Below are 21314 nucleotides of genomic sequence, written 5' to 3' on the forward strand. Positions count from 1 at the left end.
GTGCTTTCTTCACAGATGGGAGTTTTGAGTGAACCTTTTTTAAGGCCGCTGAATGACTTTCTGTTGATGAAGCCTAACTTTCCTGGCTTTTCTGTTGTTCTAGTGAAAGGTAATTGGATTTTTTAACCGAGTTCTTCGGTGGTTCTGAAGAAAGTTTCCCTTTAGTTTTAGGCCTTTTAAGAGATTGAGAGACCTGTGAGGAGGTCTCACTCCCATCAGATGAAGGGCACTCCATTGCTTTTTGCTTCTGCAGCCATAGTAAAAATCTGCATTCTCTGTCTTTAAGAGTCTTATGAGTAAAGGTGAGACATATTTTACAATCTCTCACCTCATGATCCGGATGCAGACAGTATATATACCTCTTGTGCAGGTCATCAATATGAAGTCTTTTCTTTCCCCCAGGTGTCACATATTCTGAAGAGTGCTTTTTTAGTTGGTTGGGACATAATGTCGAATGAAAATCCGATGTTTCTGACTAAAATGTATCCTGTCAGTTCACTGAGGAAGAATAGCAATTGAACAGAGCTCAGGGAGACTCCCTTCACATGACGTGCAGTAGAAATTCAGAGGGAATCAGCCTCTGTTGGGAGTGTTCCAGAGGGTGCTATCGCCCAAATGGTTGTAGTTCAAGTTTGGTTCTTCTATTTTAAAAAAGAACATGGATAGGCTATCTCAGTGACTGTCTATTGCCATTAAGGCCTAGTGTAGTACAGTTAGTGCTATGTATATTTGAAGACACTGTTCGACTCCCACCTCAATGACATGGCATGTGAATCTATGAAAGATCCAAAACTGGAGAAGTTAAGTTGACCAGAATTATGGTCATAATTGTAATGAAGATAAATTATTAAAACATATACAATTATCATATAAACCTTTATCAGAAAGAAACTTTTGTCATTAAGACTGCAATGCTCATTTTATGGTTTAATAATGATGTTTAAAATAATAAGCCTTTCAGTTGTGCTGTGCATTTTACTATTATTTTTTGTGAAGGCAAAAATAAGAAATCATCACCCAACCAAGCACACATTGCCCCATACTTTCTGCTGTGATGTGTTGAAACAAAATATAAATAACAATTCAACAGACCAATGGAAGAAGCCTGCTGACCAAAGCACCCCAATCAATGTATATTATGCACAATGTTTTTCTGGAAACCATAGCCTATCTAGACAGCTTACAAAGCCAGACCTCAAACATATAATTCCTTTATAGGCCTTATTGCCATTGGTGAGGACAAGTGTAATTTTCTTTCATGTAAGTAAGTAAGTTGCAATACAAAAAGAAACATTCTTGTACCGGAGACGAAATCACAATACATTTTTTAAAAGGCATAAATGTTTTTTGTTTATTTCGAAAGAACATCTTTGTTACCTAGCCCCTAAAAACTGCTTGACAGTGTATCCACGGAGATACAGTACATGGCTGTGTAATTAAATAAGGTCTCCTCAGCTCACCTCTTGCCTGAAATCAATGTATGTTTTCAGCTCAAAAGCTGTGCGTGTTCCCTTTGACACACCGTAAATATCCATGGACAGTAGTCAAGCTATTTCAGAGGGTATCAGTGAGTGCGCAGTGTCTCAAAAGGGAAAAGCTTATTTTCGATCAGATTTGAACCACTGCACATGCTCGTTGCCTTTAGAACAGTGGTTCCCAACCTTTTGACATCTGTGGACCCCCCACTTTATCATTGCTGGAATCCGGGGACCCCCTACTGAGTCAATACTGAAAGCTGGGAGCCTAATCTGTTAATATTATTTAATTTTCTAAGCAGTTGCGGACTCCCTGAGGAGGCTTCGCGGACCCCCAAGGGGCCCCAGACCACAGGTTGGGAACTACTGCTTTAGAGTCTTGCCTGGTGATCTCTTATGCATCACCCGTTCCCGCGCTGGGAAGTGAAAGTGAACCCCTCTAGGTGAAACCATTAACCGACGTATTCTTCTGTTGCATTTTTGATTTGGAAAACCTGACAGTGTTGGCAGGGTCATTTTTGCAGGGATCATGCCATGAATCGTCTTGCATTAAATAAAAGGTGACAAAAGACTACTATCTAGTAAAAAATGAAAAGTAAAACAGCTGACATAAGCGAGCTGATTCAAAGCGCCATGGCTGCCATGAGGATTAGCGCCAAGGAGACAGAAAAAAGGAAAAAGAAGTCGCTAACAGTCAAACATATTGGCAATCGTACAATTATCCATGTAAAGGGGGCAGTCTGCAAAGCGTTAACAAAACATCCCCAAGGCGGAACAAACGTAAAGCATTTATCAATAATAATAAAGGATTTTTGAAAGGCAAGCCCACAAACAAGTGAAAGTGATGTGTGTGAGGTGGGTATGGTTAAAAGCCCACAATTCTTACAACAGGTCAAATCGCTTGCGCTCGACCTAAAAAGGGCAATCATAATATAGCAAGCTTTATGGGTGCACTCTTACAGCACACCAGAATTCTGCAGGGGAGGAAAAACAAATAAAGAGAGAAGAATGGAGAGGATATACGGAAATCTATCAAGGCAAGCCATAGGGTACAGGGGCTGGAGGTTATGAGTTTAGTTGCATGCCTAGGGAGGTGATGCTTCAGAAACCACCAATGCCAGTGGTTAACCTTCAACATTCTGGTGAAGGCAGTCAGATGCGAGGAAAGTAGAAAAGGAGAAGACCGCTATGTCTGGGATCATAAGGTAATGAAACAGCTAAAGGATAGATGGGGTACAGCTCTATTAAGGCACCCAAAGAAGGAGACTGGTGTGATTGCAACACAGGTCACGAGACGGGAGTTCAGAGTGACAGTCAAAAGATTGTCTGATTCTAAGTTAGAAATCAAAAAGAATTATGTATAAAGTTATTTAATGAGCACAAAACTTGTCCTAGGGCAACAGACCACTGTACAGAAAATAAGCAGATACAACATTGTCAGCAGTAACAACATCATAAGGAACTGGTAGGTATGACAACAATGCTTTTCAAGCTTTCCTTAAAAGGTGTTTTTTAAGGGCCTGCAGATGATTAGAAGTAATGCAGAGAATCTAAGGACATGAATCCCATGCCAGAATAGATAATGTCTGATTGTTGATTTTCACTTTTTTGGTCTTCAGAATTTCTAGCAATGGGTGGTATTTCCTTTGACATTTCATGCTTCAACTCTGACAAGCTCTTCATGAACATAAATAGGTTCAGAGAGGGAGAAACCTAGTGGTTTACTCTCTTTTGAAGGGAATAGGTTAGACTTGGGGAGAGCAGCTAGGGTTATGAAAGAGAAGGGTCTCATGTTTTGTCCCACAGGAGTCAATTTGTCTTATAAGGATTGAACTGAAAGTGGTTGAGAGATATTTAATGCTTAAACTCTGACTGGGCATCAATCGATGGAAGAACAGCCTGTGGATAGGACATTACACATTTTGAGAATGATGGGTGTTTCCATATTGGTGAAAGACAGATGAGAGGCACTTGTGAAGCATAATAAGCGTAGGTTAATAGGTGGGATAGTATTGCACCTCGAGGCACTAAACAGATTAGAGGCGAGCGTGCCATGTTGTGTATCCAAGCTATGAGGGACTGGCTGTGTCAAAATGGAACGATAGGAAAATAAAGGCTACAGCTACATCTATGTCAGGCTCCTTGAAGTCATTCTAATTAGAGAGTAAGATACCTGCTGTGGCTCTAATGGACAAAATCAACTTGTGATTCTGTCTGGCAGTTTATATTTGTTGGGTTATTCTCATATCTGCTGGGTAACCAATATGACACATATGAAAAGATACAGGGTGAGAGAGTTCAGCTTGTAATTGTCTGGGTCTGCATCATGTCTGGGTTTCTAAACTAGGGGTTTCGTGTACATCACTTTCAATTAGGACACAAATGTCACATTCCTAGTGAGATACTGAAATTGAACTATATGGTGTAGAAACAATAGTGTCAGGGATTCCTTAAAGTTAGAGTGGACAAGGTCAGAATTAGCCATCCGGCTGATGAAGACTATTTTTGGGAAATGGAAGGCTGTGATGGGGGAAGATTCCAAGGGTTGCTTCACCTAGACCAGTGGTTCCCAACCTGTGGTCAGGGGACCCCTGGGAGTCCGCGAAGCGTCCGAAGGGGGTCCGCGACTGCTTAGGAAATTTAATAAGTTAACAGATTAGGTCCCCGCTTTCATTAATGACTCAGTGATGGGTCCCCAGGTTCCAGTAGTGATAAAGTAGGGGGCCACAAAAGTCAAAAGGTTGGGAACCACTGATCTAGACACGGGTGAATTGTTGAAGGAGTAACTTTTGTGGTGTCAGTTATGTTGCCCATAGTTATTCATTTGGACTGCAAGGGCTTGTGAATAACACAGGATTCTGGAAACAAAAAAACGCTACGCGAGAATCAACCATGACTTGCTAGTAGGATGCTGGTAGGTTTCTGGAATCAAATATGAACACAACTGGTGATTTCAATATCACCCAAGAAGAAATGATGAGAATTAAGGGGTTGAAGTATAACAAAGGTAAGTTTGTTCTAAAGAGCTGCCACCTCATGAAAGCATCAAGCAGCTCTGTTCAGCCAACTCACAAATGACAAATGGTTTCTCCGCATATAAACAGAAAGAATACTAACAGTGGACATTTTGCAGATGACCCAATGACGGTCCATTCATACCTTACCTATTATTAATTTGGACTGCAAGTGCTTGAAAACCAAGAAACAAAGATAGTGAAAACTATGCATTTCAGGGATCATACTGAGTTGGATATTTTTACACGACAATGTGGAGGGGACAGTTGCCTGATGATGCATAACATATCCACAGACATGGGGGTCCAGATTTTCAGTAGATGAGGATGGCAAAATGACAAAGGAGTGTGTTCCTAAGGGGGAGGCAGCACTGTAGCAATTGTGTTCCACAGATTGGCTCAAGAGAGTTACAATGACTTTTCATGCATATGTGATCGATTAGTCATTTGGTAAAGCCCATTCTTTACTTAAATACAGGATACCAGAGGGATTGCTTTATAGGCCATTAGGGTGAAGCAGTTTTGTGAACTTGTTTTTGGTATGAATAGGACATTTAGGATGTTATGCATGAGTAGTTAGAGATTGTCAATTTGTTGTTTGCAGGCCCATCATACAGTTGTTAAAAGATAATGGAGCTTTTATATGGTAACTTTACAGTAGCCGTTTATGACTGAATTATTCATGTGGTGATAGATAGTGGCGAGCAGTATCTTGAGTCTGCTGGCTAGAGGTTGTGGAGGTATGTTTAGGGTATGCTAGACAGGATAAGAGGAGTCTGGTTGGAAGTGAGAGTGAGTGAGTGAGTGACAGTGTACAAGAGTAAGCAAGGGAAAGTGAGAGCAAATGTCAAAATATAAATGAATGAGAGAGTGTAGAGATTGCTTAACATTTATCGCCAGCGGATGCTTGTCTGATAGTAGTGCAGATGCTGGCCGAGTAGTATTGTGGACATATGCCCTTTTGTATGCCATTTACAGTATGTTAAATTTTGGAGAGGAATGAGCCAGGTGTGAACTGTATGATTGGAAAAGTGTTATAGCTATTTTCTGACCAGAAGTTTATATGCTAAATAATATGAACTACTTTTTGGTAACAGAAACAATGTTGCTGAGATGTACAGAACTGGGTTGTCCTGTACTATGCCAAAACTAGGTCGCAACTCCTTGTTCTTAAAGCAGTCATAATATTCATTGCTTGTTGATATTTCTCCTTGACACAACAGAAGCAAAATGTGCACTGCTGCTTGTGTTGGCATGCTATTCTCGAAGAACTCCAGAGAAAGACTTTCGCTATTTTTCTAGGCTCGTCCTGATACCTCACTGTAGGCCATTTATTCATAAGATGTTTCACGGTTTATCTAACCAGATTTGTCTTAACACCTACAAAGACATTCGGTCAGAAGAGATTCATTAATATTTACTTAGGGAGATGATGCATGGATGGTGGCACTGTAGGACATTAAAAAATCTTGTACTGTGATTTGACAATGTATTGATACGTTGGCTGACACTATTCTGCATATACAATTTCCACTGCTTTCTATGGTGAAACGGTCTATAAAATAAAAAGGACATCATTTTTAGGTGAGCCAGATTTTTTCATGGTCTGCAAGGAACGCAGTCCGATTTCTTTATAGATTTGCTGCTGCTGCACATGCCCATCTATTTTTCAGATCTTGCCCATTCTGCCTTTATTTTAATTTCTAAGAGCCTTCCTTGCAAATGATATCTAAGCCTATAGCTTATCTTTTGAAATTAATTATATATAATTTTGCCTTCTGTAATGCACTTTACTTTTCATAAACCGTCATCGTTTTCTAATTTATTGATTGTGAGTCAGTCCTCATTTGTTGACTGTTTTTGAGACGCTGTTTTGAATCTTATCTTCTTTAGGGACACACTGCCTCAACTATTCTTGAGGACATCATCATCCCTGACCCTGCATTTGGGTGCTTCATCTCTAACACATAAAATGACCTGCAAGATATCACCCACAAAAGGTGTTAATGAGGAGTGCAGAAACAATTATGAATACTAAAGCACTATCTTGCAATTTGATGTGGGTTGTATGTTGTAGTTGCTCTCTGACCTGCTCCCTTGAACACCTCTCCCTAACATTATTTCACATGACAAATCAAACTATAATCCCCTCAACTTTCCCAGAAGCTTACTGTACATTACCTACTACACACTCGTACAATGAAGAATACCACTTTCCAACACTTGTGCTATGTTTGCCTTCATATTAGTAAGTGCATCTTGGTCTCATGCACTGTGCATGTTGCAAGTCATAGATTTCGCATGTATTTAAAGATCCCTGTTCACGGTCAAGGGCACTTCTCTACTATCATTCTGCTAATTTTGGTCTACCAGATCCTGAAGTGTCTCTTTATTCTCCTCTTCATTTGAAGTGCAGTCAGTAAAGATGCTGCTCAGAGTTCATCTCTGCGGGACCACCTCTCCCCCAAATCAATTTTAATTTAATTTTATTAACATGTCTGGTGATATATCATATAGTTAAAATGTAGTTTACCCTATACTAACGTTAGGTCCCAATCCTTGACGTTTTATATCTAGCATGAGCAAAGACGACTGTTTTTGTTTTTGAAATATAATATGGACATATATGGCATTGGGTCAACCTTCGTCAGTCATTGGCTTTTTTACTTATCTCCTGTGAGATGCATGAGGGATTAGTCTACATTAAAAATGTACAGTTAATCATCATAAATTGTCACATTCAATTATGTTAGATAAGCATTTTTTTTAAACTATCTATTTTTCACAGGTTTTTCAAATGCTTTTGTGCTCCAGTAGCAGCTACCTTGGAATGGTAGTTAACATACTGTAGAATTACTTTACCACTCCAAGATGACCGCCATATCTAGAATCAAAATTGCAGACATAATAAAACAGTTTTGTGCATACTGTATTCATTATTTTACTGTTCCAAAAAGGACGTGGATTTAGACTCAACATGGTGGCTATCATGGAACAACTGTATCATCATTTTTACTGTTCTGAGATGGTCGTCAAACTTACAATCAATGTGGAGGCTGCCATTTCTTTTCACTAGTTTTTTTTTATGTACACACAGTTAATCGTGTGCTCAGTTTTGGCCTTGTTAATCTTATTTGAGATCCAGGACCTTGCTCATGCGCCGTTAAATTGAATTGTATAAAGAACCGTTGGTATTGGCACTGTAACAAAACGTTCCTATAGTAGGCGAAAGGTCATCATAAAAAATGACCCATCAGTAAAGCTATCAGCTATAAGAGTGTGCAAATGGAGGGCAGTAAAGCGCAACTCAAACTTTTTTTCGTGCAGATGGCCTTTCTAATTAATATAATGCGATAAAAACTAGACATTTTGTCCGTGGCTGTGCAGAAAAAAAACCTATGTGTAATTGTCTCAACCCGTTTGAGATTTCAACAAGGTTGGTGGATTGCTTACGTCATGAAAAGGCTTTGGATGATGGGGAATTCTATGCCATTAAGCAAAGAACGTATATGTCGCAATAGTTCACCAAGTCCTTTACAAGATGTAGATAGCTGAGTCACGCTATGCTGTTGCAAACACATTACCGCACTTATTTAGTAAACAGGGGCAACACTATAAATGACAACTCGCTTTGTTTCATTCCTGGCCAGAATAAACAAACGCTGTATTTGAAAATTGCTCGATTTGCAATGCATCATGAAATTTCGTTTTGCTTCAGTGATGCGTTGCCTCTACAACGGTCTATTGTTCACTCACTGAATTCTCAAAGAACCTCAAATGAAATACATTTAAAGCTATGACATTTCACTAGGAAAAAAAGTTTCTTAATTTAGGCATGTCATTGCAAATTGCTGATTCTGTGGATCACAACGAGATAATAATAAATTAAAGTTACTTACCAGGCTCCAACTTTATCACTTTAATTGCTGCAAGTTCAGATGTGTTCACATTTCTAGCCTAGGTATAAAAAAGAAAACAAATTAGCAATAAACCAAATACAGTGTTAGTTATGTACAATATGCAAATACATTTTTAAACAAGTGACACAACAAAGGTCAGCCACAAGTAAGGTCACAGAAGAACGTGAACAACAGGATTTAGTCATTGCCCAAAAAGGGACTCAATCAGGAGAAGGAAGCATGCAGCAAACAGAACAAACGAGTAAGAGGTCTACAAGATAATCAAAACATAGTCTTCAATATCTACACAAAACATTCCCCTTACAGACAGTGGAAATCTTACATAAGTGTTTATCTTTTGTACCACAAACAAGTACTGATTATGTGAGGCGTGCACGCATATACTGGTCTTGGCAAAAATTACACTGGAGGAAGCTCTTCCAGGATCACTGTCAAGTGAGGATACCATCCACACTCTTTCAAATAAGGACAGGCGATGTTAATAGGTCTGGATTTAAAGGAATGTTGTATGGTGCTATGAATTCAATTCAATTATTTTATTTATGATTTGGAACTCGACTGAGGTCCACATAAAAGAAGAAAGCAGAAAAATCACATTTACCATTTACATCTAGCTGAGAACCACATAAAATTTACAATATTGGTGAGCAGAAGGTCGGATCTGCAATTTACACTTTACATCCAATCGAGTACCAAAAGGTGAGATAAATGAAAAATATAGTGAAATGTTGCATCAAAATCCTATGCCACCTGACATGCCTTACAATGAAAGTTTCTTAAAATAAGCTTAAAAAACAATAAAAAAAGTTAAATATTTTAAAACAAAAACTTTCATTCGGAGGATCATACAGGGCTTGGAGAAACTCGGGCACTGACAATAGAGAAAACTGAAGACTGATTGGATCTAGCCATTTACGCCGAAATGAGGCAAGAGAAGGGCAGACAAATAATAGATGGTGTAAATCTTGGGAATCCGCCAGACAGAAGTTACACTCTTTTGCAGTACCGTACCATTTTGCCAATGGTGTATTCAAAGGGAGCAATTCCTGTTGGAGCAGCGTCCAAAAGCGCCTAACACTATGGGGGATGTTCCAAGTGAAGTACGGTTGTGTTTTTTTTATTACTAGAGTGTTAAATATATTAGCAGAAAAACTTCTTTTTTTACAGCAGTCCAAGTCTTGGCGAAAGCTCAAGGCCCACGTTGCACTCTTCAAAGTCACCCTCAAGAGCAATGGGGAGAGTTATAGAACTTGGCTGCGATCCAGCTCCAGCATCTCCAGGGCAGTAGATTTTTTTTTACAAAAGGCAAATTTGGGCTTGCTATTATCTACGAAAAGTTATTTCTTCAGAAATGATCTTAAAGTGTTTTCCTCACTCTTTAAAACTGAGGTAGCCAATCGTATAACCCCCGCTAATCCTTGAGCATACTCGCTTCGAAGCCCCATTTCCAGCCACAGAGCCGCCACTGAGGCTGCCGTATTAACAGCTAGTAATTTTCTGAGAATTTTACCTTCTGCCTGATTTAAGAACCCCCATTTGAAGGTATCAATGAGTTCCACCCCATATAGCAGGGATGCAGGAATTTTAACTCGATAAGCAGATAGAAGGTAAGAGAAGTGCCTTCTCCCTGTAGCTGTATAAAGGGCCCCCAGACCTCTTGCCTGACAATCAGCCTTTGCTTTATTAGAGGCGATGTGGGCAACATCGCTAAGGTTCCCGCTCACTATTTTCCCTAAAAAGGGATAAGATTTGACGATTTCAAGGATTTGGTTGCCCAATGTCCACTGATAATCGGGGAAGGTCATCTTTTTTTTCCCCAAGAAACAAAGGACCTTACTTTTAGATACGTTAACCTTCAAATAATGTAAGTCAGAATATTTTGATAAGCTCTGCAAGCGGTTCTGTAGGCCTTTGGGGGTTAAATCAAGGATTAGGATGTCGTCCGCATACAACAGGCAACAAATTGGACGCCCACCCACCAGTGGGGGAAAACCCTTGGACAAAAAGGAGGGGAGATCTGAAATATAGAGGGAAAAGAGCAGGGGAGCCAATTGGCATCCCTGTTTTAACCCATTAGATGTAAAAATCTTATGGGATAAACCTCTATCACCCCCCAAGAGGATTCTGCACCAGGTGTTGGAGTGGAAGGCAATTATTAACTCCAGAAGTGGTAAAGGTATCCCCAGGCTGCATAGCTTAGTCCATAAAAGATTTCTGTCTACTTTATCAAAAGCTGCGGAGAAGTCTATAAAAGCGGCATAAACAACCCCCCCTCTCAGTTTTACATATTTTTCAGTAATGGTTTGCAGCACCATGACGTTATCTAGAGTGCTATGTTTGCGTCTGAATCCGGATTGTTCCAAAGGGATGTTATTCTCCTCCGCCCAAGACATTAGTCTAGAGAGTAGACATTTGGTAAAAACTTTTCCCACCGCATCAAGGAGGGCAATCTGACGATAATTACCAGGACAAGATCGATCACCCTTTTTAAATAATATCAATGTGAGCGGGCTACTGGAGGTGACATTTACTCCCCCTCTCACGTTGCTTCCCAGATTGAGGACAACCTGATGTGGCTTCATCGACTCTCCCAACCAGGGACGGGGCTGTCAGAGATGCTTTGTAAAGTGACCTCTTGTGATGCAAGTGGATGGTTCATAGTAAGACCCCCACCGTTGTAGTCCTTAGGAGGTACTGGGACTCCTTTGTCAGCTGTTATCTCGATGTTAATAGCACCAGAGCAGTCGATGGGGGGAACCATTGGAATCAGATCCCTCCTCAGGCAAGCCTTCAATGTAAGTTTATGTCAGCTTGGGGCTAGGCGAGTGGGAGTTGGCCTCTATGTCAACCCCTGTTGCAGTCAGTCCACTTTGTCAAGGCAAGTAGAATCGCAGGGAGGAGCCTACATGGACAGCCAATATCCAAAACTGGTGGAGCTTTAGTGACTTCATCTTAATATGCCATGGTCTGAATCATAAATTAAATAAGTCTGCAGAATATATAAAGATTAGCCATCATGCTTTAAAACTTACAACAGGAAGAAGGTAACCCATTTGTGAAATTTTTTGAATACTATGGCCAGAGAATGGATGTTTAAAATAGAGATGAATGAGAAATGAAGATTGAATCAGTTTATTATTAGCTGATAGTTTCCAACTAAGTTGTCATATCCAGAACCTTCTATACAGTCAACTATCATGTAGAGCATGTAGAGTGGCATAAGAAGAAATGATATAAAAAAGAAGAGAAGATGAAATATGCAAAAAATGTTTAATCATAACTATGCAGATATAGGTTTGCAACAAGCAAAAAAGGATGACTAAAATAATAGGAGGCATTAACATCAAAACCCAAAACTGAAAATACGGGACATCTGTATGTCCTATCATATACAACCCAATAGAACACATAAATAGGCGCATCGAAACCAACTAGATAACTGAGAGTGATCTAACATAGCTAATCTTTTCACTGAAGAGGGTTTGTAAATATGCGTAAATGTAATTTGAGAAATTAAATAAGCTAAGTACACGTGCCACATGATAATTCAGGGCCCAAACATTTACAAATCGAACTCAGGAAGACGCACTTAAAAGACATACAAAATCGGTGCATATATCACATGACCCCCCTCTCATTTAAAAAAATTAAAAAAATATGGCCCTGGAGGTTGGGGTCACCAGGGGCCAATAATGCTCAAGGAGAGGGCCACATGCCCCCTCCCCCCCCCCCAACCATTTTTTATTGTTTTGGCCCTGGGAAATGGGATCCCCAAGGCCCAATAAGGGTCAGAGAGGGGGGGTCTGTATGCCCCCTCCCCTTAGGTGTAGGCCCGAGAAATGGGGTCCCCTGGGAATCAGGAAAGCTTTGGGAGGGGGTGCACTCCCCCCTCCTATTTTTTTTTGTATTTGGCCCCAGGGAATGGGATCCTCAGTGCCCAATAAAGGTTGGGGGCTGCACACCCTCCTTTAGTGCTTAATTGTATCTGGCCACAGGGGATGGGTCCCTGGGGGTCAATTAAAAGTCAGGCTGGGGTTGCATGCTCCCCCTTCCCTTAATATTTATGTTTTGGCCCCAGAGGATGGGGTCCCCAGTGACCGGAGACCAACCCTGTGATGCGGACCGCAAAGGCTGTTTGCAGTTGGCAGCATGCTGGGGGTTTGGCCTTAGGACCTGATGGCAGGACAAGCCTGGTCATCAATCCCCTCTGTGCACGGGCCAAATGTTGTGCGTAGCATAGGGTTGGCTGCCTGCTGGGAGTTCAAAGCAGGGACTGCCTGCAGCACAGCCCCTGTGGCTAATCCCACGGCACGCATGAGTAAAGGCCACTTGTAGCATGAGTTTGATTACCTCAGGGTAGCTGCATGCGAGGAGTTGGACGCAGGGCCTTGCTGCAAGCCAGGCCCTGCTTCCAACCCCACGTTGCATTCAACAAAAGACTATGCGCAGTGTGAGGCAGACTGCCTATGGGATTGTTAATTGCACCTGGGTGGGTTAATCACAGGATGTCCATGCGCAGAAGGGTGTTGGCTTTATATATGGTAATAAAAAATAAAATAAAAAAATATATATATATATATATATTTATATATATATATATATATATATGTAAAAAAGAGAGTGCAAAGAGAACCTATACATTTTAAACAGGGAGGATGGGAAATTTGCCGCATTTTGGCAGGTGTTTTGATCTGTTAAACTATAAAAAAGGGCGCAGATCTCTGCTCAGCTGACACAAACGGGCCGATAATTTGTGAATTGCAAGCAAGTGTGAGGGAGTTAAGAAGCATTACTCTATAAGGGTGAGGGTGCAATCTGTTCTTAAAACCAGGGGGAAAGAGGCATGTTTACATCCAGCTTAGTGCCGACTGATCACTTTAACCCCTTCGCTGCCAGGCCTTTTCCCCCTCCTGTGCCAGGCCTTTTTTTGCCTATTTGGGGCAGTTCGCGCTTAGGCCCGCATAACTTTTTGTCCACATAAGCTAACCAAGCCAAATTTGCGTCCTTTTTTCCCCAACATCCAAGGGATTCTGGAGGTACCCAGACTTTGTGGGTTCCCCTGAAAGAGGCCAAGAAATTGGCCAAAATACAGGGAAAATTTTGTTTTTTTCAAAAAAATTGGAAAAAGTGGCTGCAGAAGAAGGCTTGTGGTTTTTCCCCTGAAAATGGCATCAACAAAGGGTTTGCGGTGCTAAACTCAGCAGCTTCCCAGCTTTCAGGAACAGGCAGACTTTAATCAGAAAACCCAATTTTTCAACACAATTTTGGCATTTTTCTGGGACATACCCCATTTTTGCAATTTTTTGTGCTTTCAGCCTCCTTCCAGTCAATGACAGAAATGGGCATGAAACCAATGCTGGATCCCAGAAACCTAAACATTTCTGAAACGTAGACGAAATTCTGAATTCAGCAAGGGGTCATTTGTGTAGATCCTACAAGGGTTTCCTACAGAAAATAACAACTGAAAAAGAAAAATATTGAAATTTAGGTGAAAAAAACATAAATGTTTCTCTACGTTTTACTCTGTAACTTTTCCCTGCAATGTCAGATTATCGAAAGCAATATACCGTTACGTCTGCTGGACTCCTCTGGTTGCGGGGATATATAGGGCTTGTAGGTTCATCAAGAACCCGAGGAACCCAGAGCCAATAAATGAGCTGCACCCGGACGTGCGTTTTCATTCTATACCGGGTATACAGCAATTCATTTGCTGAAATATAAAGAGTAAAAAATTGCTATCAAGAAAACCTTTGTATTTCCAAAAAGGGCACAAGATAAGGTGTTGAGGAGCAGTGGTTATTTGCACATCTCTGAATTCCGGGGTGACCATACTAGCATGTGAATTACAGGGCTTTTCTCAAATAGATGTCTTTTTTACACACTCTCCTATATTTGGAAGGAAAAAATGTAGAGAAAGACAAGGGGCAATAACACTTGTTTTGCTAATCTATGTTCCCCCAAGTCTCCCGATAAAAATGATACCTCACTTGTGTGGGTAGGCCTAGCGCCCGCGACAGGAAACGCCCCAAAGCGCAACGTGGACACATCCAAATTTTTGGAAGACAACAGAGGTGTTTTTTGCGAAGTGCCTACCTGTAGATTTTGGCCTCTAGCTCAGCCGGCACCTAGGGAAACCTACCAAACCTGTGCATTTCTGAAAACTAGAGACCTAGGGGAATCCAAGGAGGGGTGACTTGCGGGGCTCGGACCAGGTTCTGTTACCCACAATCCTTTGCAAACCTCAAAATTTGGCTAAAAAAACACATGTTCCTCACATTTCTGTGGCAGAAAGATCTGGAGTCTGAGAGGAGCCACAAATTTCCTTTCACCCAGCGTTCCCCCAAGTCTCCCGATAAAAATGATACCTCACTTGTGTGGGTAGGGCTAGCGCCCGCGACAGGAAACGCCCCAAAGCGCAACGTGGACACATCCAAATTTTTGGAAGACAACAGAGGTGATTTTTGCGAAGTGCCTACCTGTAGATTTTGGCCTCTAGCTCAGCCGGCACCTAGGGAAACCTACCAAACCTGTGCATTTCTGAAAACTAGAGACCTAGGGGAATCCAAGGAGGGGTGACTTGCGGGGCTCGGACCAGGTTCTGTTACCCAGAATCCTTTGCAAACCTCAAAATTTGGCTAAAAAAACACATGTTCCTCACATTTCTGTGGCAGAAAGATCTGGAATCTGAGAGGAGCCAAAAATTTCCTTTTACCCAGCGTTCCCCCAAGTCTCCCGATAAAAATGATACCTCACTTGTGTGGGTCTGCCTAGCGCCCGTGACAGGAAACGCCCCAAAGCGCAACGTGGACACATCCAAATTTTTGGAAGACAACAGAGGTGATTTTTGCGAAGTGCCTACCTGTAGGTTTTGGCCTCTAGCTCACCCGGCACCTAGGGAAACCTACCAAACCTGTGCATTTCTGAAAACTAGAGACCTAGGGGAATCCAAGGAGGGGTGACTTGCGGGGCTCGGACCAGGTTCTGTTACCCAGAATCCTTTGCAAACCTCAAAATTTGGCTAAAAAAACACATGTTCCTCACATTTCTGTGTCCGAAAGTTCTGGAATCTGAGAGGAGCCACAAATTTCCTTCCACCCAGAGCTGCCCCAAGTCTCCCGATAAAAATGATACCTCACTTGTGTGGGTAGGCCTAGTGCCGGCGACAGGAAACACCCCAAAGCGCAACGTGGACACATCCTAAATTTTGGAAAAGAACAGAGGTGTTTTTTGTGAAGTGCCTACCTGTAGATTTTGGCCTCTAGCTCAGCCGGCACCTAGGGAAACCTACCAAACGTGTGCATTTCTGAAAACTAGAGACCTAGGGGAATCCAAGGAGGGGTGACTTGCGGGGCTCGGACCAGGTTCTGTTACCCAGAATCCTTTGCAAACCTCAAAATTTGGCTAAAAAAACACATGTTCCTCACATTTCTGTGGCAGAAAGTTCTGGAATCTGAGATGAGCTACAAATTTCCTTCCACCCAGCGTTCCCCCAAGTCTCCCGATAAAAATGATACCTCACTTGCGTGGGTAGGCCTAGCGCCCGCGACAGGAAACGCCCCAAAGCGCAACGTGAACACATCCAAATTTTTGGAAGACAACAGAGGTGATTTTTGCGAAGTGCCTACCTGTAGATTTTGGCCTCTAGCTCAGCCGGGCCCAGGGGGGGCAGAAATGGCCTAAAATAAATTTGTCCCCCAACCCCCCTGCCCCCCCGGGAGCGACCCTTGCCTATGGGGTCGCCCCCCCTTGCGTGACATTGGTGCCAAAAAAAAAAATCCCCGGTGCCTAGTGGTTTCTGCCCCCCTTGGGGGCAGATTGACCTACAATCGGCCAATCTGCCCCCAAGGGGGGCAGAAATGGTCTAAATACAATTTGCCCCCCAGGGGATCGACCCTTGCCTAATGGGTCGCTCCCCATCTCTACAAAAACAAACAAACAAAAAAAAAAAAAAAAAAAATAACAATTTGCCCTGGCGCCTAGAGGTTTCTGCCCCCCCCGGGGGCAGATCGGCCTAATACCAATAGGCCGATCTGCCCCCAGGGGGGGCAGAAATGGCCTAAAATAAATTTGTCCCCCCACCCCCCCCGGGGAGCGACCCTTGCCTGCAAGGTCGCTCCCCTTGCGTGACGGCGCAAAAAAAAGATCCCTGGTGCCTAGTGGTTTCTGCCCCCCTTGGGGGCAGATTGACCTACAATCGGCCAATCTGCCTCCAAGGGGGGCAGAAATGGTCTAAATACAATTTGCCCCCCAGGGGAGCGACCCTTGCCTAATGCGTCGCTCCCCATCTCTAAAAAAACAAACAAACAAAAAAAAAACCCACACAAAAAAAAATTTGCCCTGGCGCCTAAAGGTTTCTGCCCCCCCCCCCCCGGGGGCAGATCGGCCTAATACAAATAGGCCGATCTGCCCCCAGGGGGGCAGAAATGGCCTAAAATAAATTTGCCCCCCCCCCGGGGAGCGACCCTTGCCTGCAAGGTCGCTGCCCTTGCGTGACGGCGCAAAAAAAAGATCCCTGGTGCCTAGTGGTTTCTGCCCCCATTGGGGGCAGATTGACCTACAATCGGCCAATCTGCCCCCAAAGGGGGCAGAAATGGTCTAAATACAATTTGCCCCCCAGGGGAGCGACCCTTGCCTAATGCGTCGCTCCCCATCTCTAAAAAAACAAACAAACAAAAAAAAAAAACACAAAAAAACTATTTGCCCAGGCGCCTAGAGGTTTCTGCCCCCCCCTGTGGGCAGATCGGCCTAATACCAATAGGCCGATCTGCCCCCAGGGGGGGCAGAAATGGCCTAAAATAAATTTGCCCCCCTCACCCCCCCCCCCCGGGAGCGACCCTTGCCTACAAGGTCGCTCCCCTTGCGTGACGGCGCAAAAAAAAGATCCCTGGTGCCTAGTGGTTTCTGCCCCCCTTGGGGGCAGATTGACCTACAATCGGCCGGGCAGAAATGGTCTAAATACAATTTGCCCCCCAGGGGAGCGACCCTTGCCTAATGCGTCGCTCCCCATCTCTAAAAAAACAAACAAACAAAAAAAAACCACAAAAAAACTATTTGCCCAGGCGCCTAGAGGTTTCTGCCCCCCCTGTGGGCAGATCGGCCTAATACTAATAGGCCGATCTGCCCCCAGGGGGGGCAGAAAGGGCCTAAAATAAATTTGCCCCCCTCACCCCCCCCCGGGAGCGACCCTTGCCTACAAGGTCGCTCCCCTTGCGTGACGGCGCAAAAAAAAGATCCCTGGTGCCTAGTGGTTTCTGCCCCCCTTGGGGGCAGATTGACCTAAAATCGGCCGATCTGCCCCTAAAGCGGGCAGAAATGGCCTAAATACAATTTGCCCCTCCAGGGGAGCGACCCTTGCCTAAGGGGACGCTCCCCATCTGTAAAACACAACAACAACAAAAATCCCTGGTGCCTAGTGGTTTCTGCCCCCCGTGGGGGCAGATCGGCCTTATAAAAATAGGCTGATCTGCCCCCATGGGGGGCAGAAATGGCCTAAAATAAATTTGCCCCCCAAGGGAACGACCCTTGCCTAAGGGGTCGCTCCCCTTACGTGAAAAACAAACAAACAAAAAAAAACTCCCTGTTGTCTAGTGGTTTCTGCCCCCCTTGGGGGCAGATTGGCCTCATAAAAATAAGCCAATCTGCCCCCAAAGGGGGCAGAAATGGCCTAAATATAATTTCCCCCTATGGGAGCGACCCTTGCCTAAGGGGTCACATCCCACACCTAAAAAACAAAAGAAAACAAATAAAAAAACAAAAAAAAAAAAAGTATCCCTGGTGTGTAGAGGTTTCTGCCCCCACTGGGGGCAGAAAAGGCCTTAAAAAAAAAGGACCCCCTGGGTGCGACCCTTGCCCAAGGGGTCGCTCCCTTCTGTCAATTTCATATAAAAAAAAAAAAATCCCTGGTGTCTAGTGGGGTTTCAAAAGCCAGATTGAGAACTTCAAAGGGAAGGAAATACATTTCCTTCCCTTTGAAGCCCCTCCGGGCCTCCCCCACGTGATCGAAAGAGAAATGCTGAGCATTTCTCTTTCGATCGCGCTGGAAGCTCTGCTTCCAGCGCGATGGGGGAGGTTGTGTGATTGTCAGCGCGCACTCGCGCGCTGACGTCACGGAGGGAGGGGGGGGGGGGGGGAGGGGGTTGAAGGGGAAGGGATTCCCCTGTCAGCCCTGACCTAGGGGGGTGGGGGGGCGGCCCTCGGGAGGAGCGCTAGCGCTTCTCCCGAGGGCAGCATTCAGGACGTAATGGTACCGTCCATGGCGCCACACGGGCGCTGCCATGGACGTAACCATTACGTCCGTGGCGGGGAAGGGGATTAATGGACTAAATAAAGCACACAAACGTACACAGGAACACTGCATGCCTGAACCCTTCAGAACGTTTAAGCTTATATGAGGCACAAGCATCTAAGCATTTTGTCAGATCAACCACAACTTAAATAATTAAATGCACAGAAAGATTTGTATACAGCTGCAAGATTAGGAATAAAAAGATGCATACTTTTTGGTATTGGTAACAGACTTATTTGTTGGACCTGGCCCTTTCTGCAGAGTTATTCCCAAACTTTTTGCCTTCTTCCTCCTATTTTTTTTCTGACTTGTTTTGGCTGGCTGTAGGGCTCTGGGCACTTTACCACTGGTAACCAGTGCTAAAGTGCATAGGCTCGCTGTCTAAAATGTATTTGTGATTGATTTATCCATTTTTGGCACCTTTTTAAAAGATTGTATTGTATAGCAATTTCACAACAAAGTAATGAACTTCCCATTGAGCTCAAAGTTACTGCTGGACTCGGACTATACAATGATGCTGAAAAATCACTACCTTCGCTTAAATCTGATCTGTTTTTTTAAATTATGCTTTTTGCTATTCACAGACTGACAGTAATATGTTTTAGCACGTCTAACAGTATGCAAAGATCCCTATTTGTTAACTGCTGTGATCAGAAAAACAGTATCGATTTTACTCCTGCTTTTAGGGACTTATTTTCAGATGGGAAACCTGTAAATTCTTGGGCTGCTGTTAATCCTGCTGCGGAAGAAGTGTAGGTTAGCAGAATGAGGCTATAATGCCTCCAGGTATTAGCCATTTTTTTTTTTTTTTTTTTTACAGAAAAGTGTGTCTTTAACACATTATACCAATATGGTTTAGAAATAGGGTGGCCTATACCAGACAATCTACCTGGAATGGTGACTGTGAGACTTCTACTCAAACATAAACAGATGCAAACAAATTGCTTATGACAAAGCAAAGGCCTGCAGGGAATGTGGGTTGACCAAGAATGGGCTGTAAACTTCTGACAGATATCCTATTCTTTCCTTCTATGAAGCAGATTATATATTTTCACAAAATCATTCTCATACTTAAGAACTTTTATCCTGTTGCCCTTCTGAATTTTATTAAATACCTGTTATGTCTTTGGTAACAGACTATAGGACAAAGTGGGCTAATTTTCATTTAACATGGTTCCAGAGTGCCATAGTTATTAAATGTATTTCTTTTATCAGATAAATGCAGACATGTTGGTATTACATTTTTTGACAATCTCATTCTATTTACATTCAGGAACAAAGGCATCTCTCTTTTCTATTTCCGAGTCAGTCGACTGTGAAAAAGTTAGCACAATAAAACTTCAACTAACGCTTTAAGACTTATTATAATTTGCACTGTGATTTCTTTTCCATTCTGCTTTCCATATCCCTTCCCAACCCATTCAAAGCTTTCCAAAGCCTTCCCTTTTCTAATACTTTTACAATAATTGGGACTGCTGAGAAAGTCTTTTCCCACCTTACTACTCTGAAATTAACTGGTTTACATTCAAAGATTGTCACCCCTGATGCGAACATATATAATTAATATCTTATTCTTTCCATCCACCAAAACAGTGAATTCAAACATCTTAAAATGTATTGTTACCAATAACTTTAATCAATTCAATAAGACTAATGGGGTAAACTCAAAGATTTTTACTTAGCCTCTTTTTGAAGAATAATTATGCTTCTCCCACCTCATACATAATTTGCAAGTACCGATCAGGAGCATTTTAGCCCCTATACTTGGACTAGCTGGGTTTGAGCTCTAGCACCCTTAACTCAGATATCCAGTTCCTCATTGCCTCAGATCTGTAGGCTGTCTCACAACTTGCACCAGAAGGCACCAGGGAGGCACCCAATGCTGTTGCAATGATGACTTAGGCTTCTCAAGCCCCAACAAGACAGAACAAATAGTCTGGAATTTCTTGTGCTCACATTCAGAGAGGACTTGGGTATGGTGTTTAGGGTGGACTGTTCCTATTGCAGAAACCAACAATGATTTTCATACGGTTGGTACCCTGTTTACCTTGGTGCAGCAGGTAAAAATATGATGGACTGTAAATGTGTCACGGATGATAAGCATTCCATCCATCACCTTTTGTCATTCTAATGTCCTCCTCTTACAGCCTGAAACTAGGAGATTACCTGCATTCCCCTCCAGGTACTGACCTGAAAATAAATCAAAGTGCAAGACATTATCTTAGTATTAGGCATTCTCAACCAAGTCCAACACAGTAGCACCCGCACTGCAGTTAGGAAGTGCCTCGGCTTTCTATCAGCTTTGTCAACCACGTCTTGGCAAGTTTTGGTGCTAATGGCCTCCCCATAGCCAATACTGGTAGATTTATCCAAAGATGCACCTCAGCCCCTGCACCACTTTATGCCACAACAAAACAAGAATTAGTAATGCCAATAGGTCTAACCTCTGGAACCTACTGGCTTTGCAAATAATTTGTGGCAATGCTGAACAGCATCAGTTAAAACCAATGCTTTTTACCACGGATATTATTTAGAAAAACAACTGCTATGACAAAGTTGTTGCTGGCGGGTGTAATTCTGTAGACATGTGGCACACACATGCGCATACTTACAGAGTAAC

General features: G+C 42.8%; 1 protein-coding gene across 5 annotated transcripts in view; it reads right to left on the reverse strand.

Moving 5' to 3' along the window:
• Nucleotides 1-21314, reverse strand: part of MAP4K3 (mitogen-activated protein kinase kinase kinase kinase 3) — a 960603-nt gene that overhangs the window by 849773 nt on the left and 89516 nt on the right. For all 5 annotated transcript variants that reach the window (XM_069235044.1, XM_069235047.1, XM_069235048.1 and 2 more), the window contains exon 2: nt 8389-8446. In XM_069235044.1, coding sequence (XP_069091145.1) covers nt 8389-8446 — 58 coding nt within the window. The remainder of the gene's footprint in view (nt 1-8388; nt 8447-21314) is intronic.

This window comes from Pleurodeles waltl, chromosome 5 (genome assembly GCF_031143425.1).
Source record: "Pleurodeles waltl isolate 20211129_DDA chromosome 5, aPleWal1.hap1.20221129, whole genome shotgun sequence".
Classification (NCBI taxonomy): Eukaryota; Metazoa; Chordata; class Amphibia; order Caudata; family Salamandridae; genus Pleurodeles; species Pleurodeles waltl.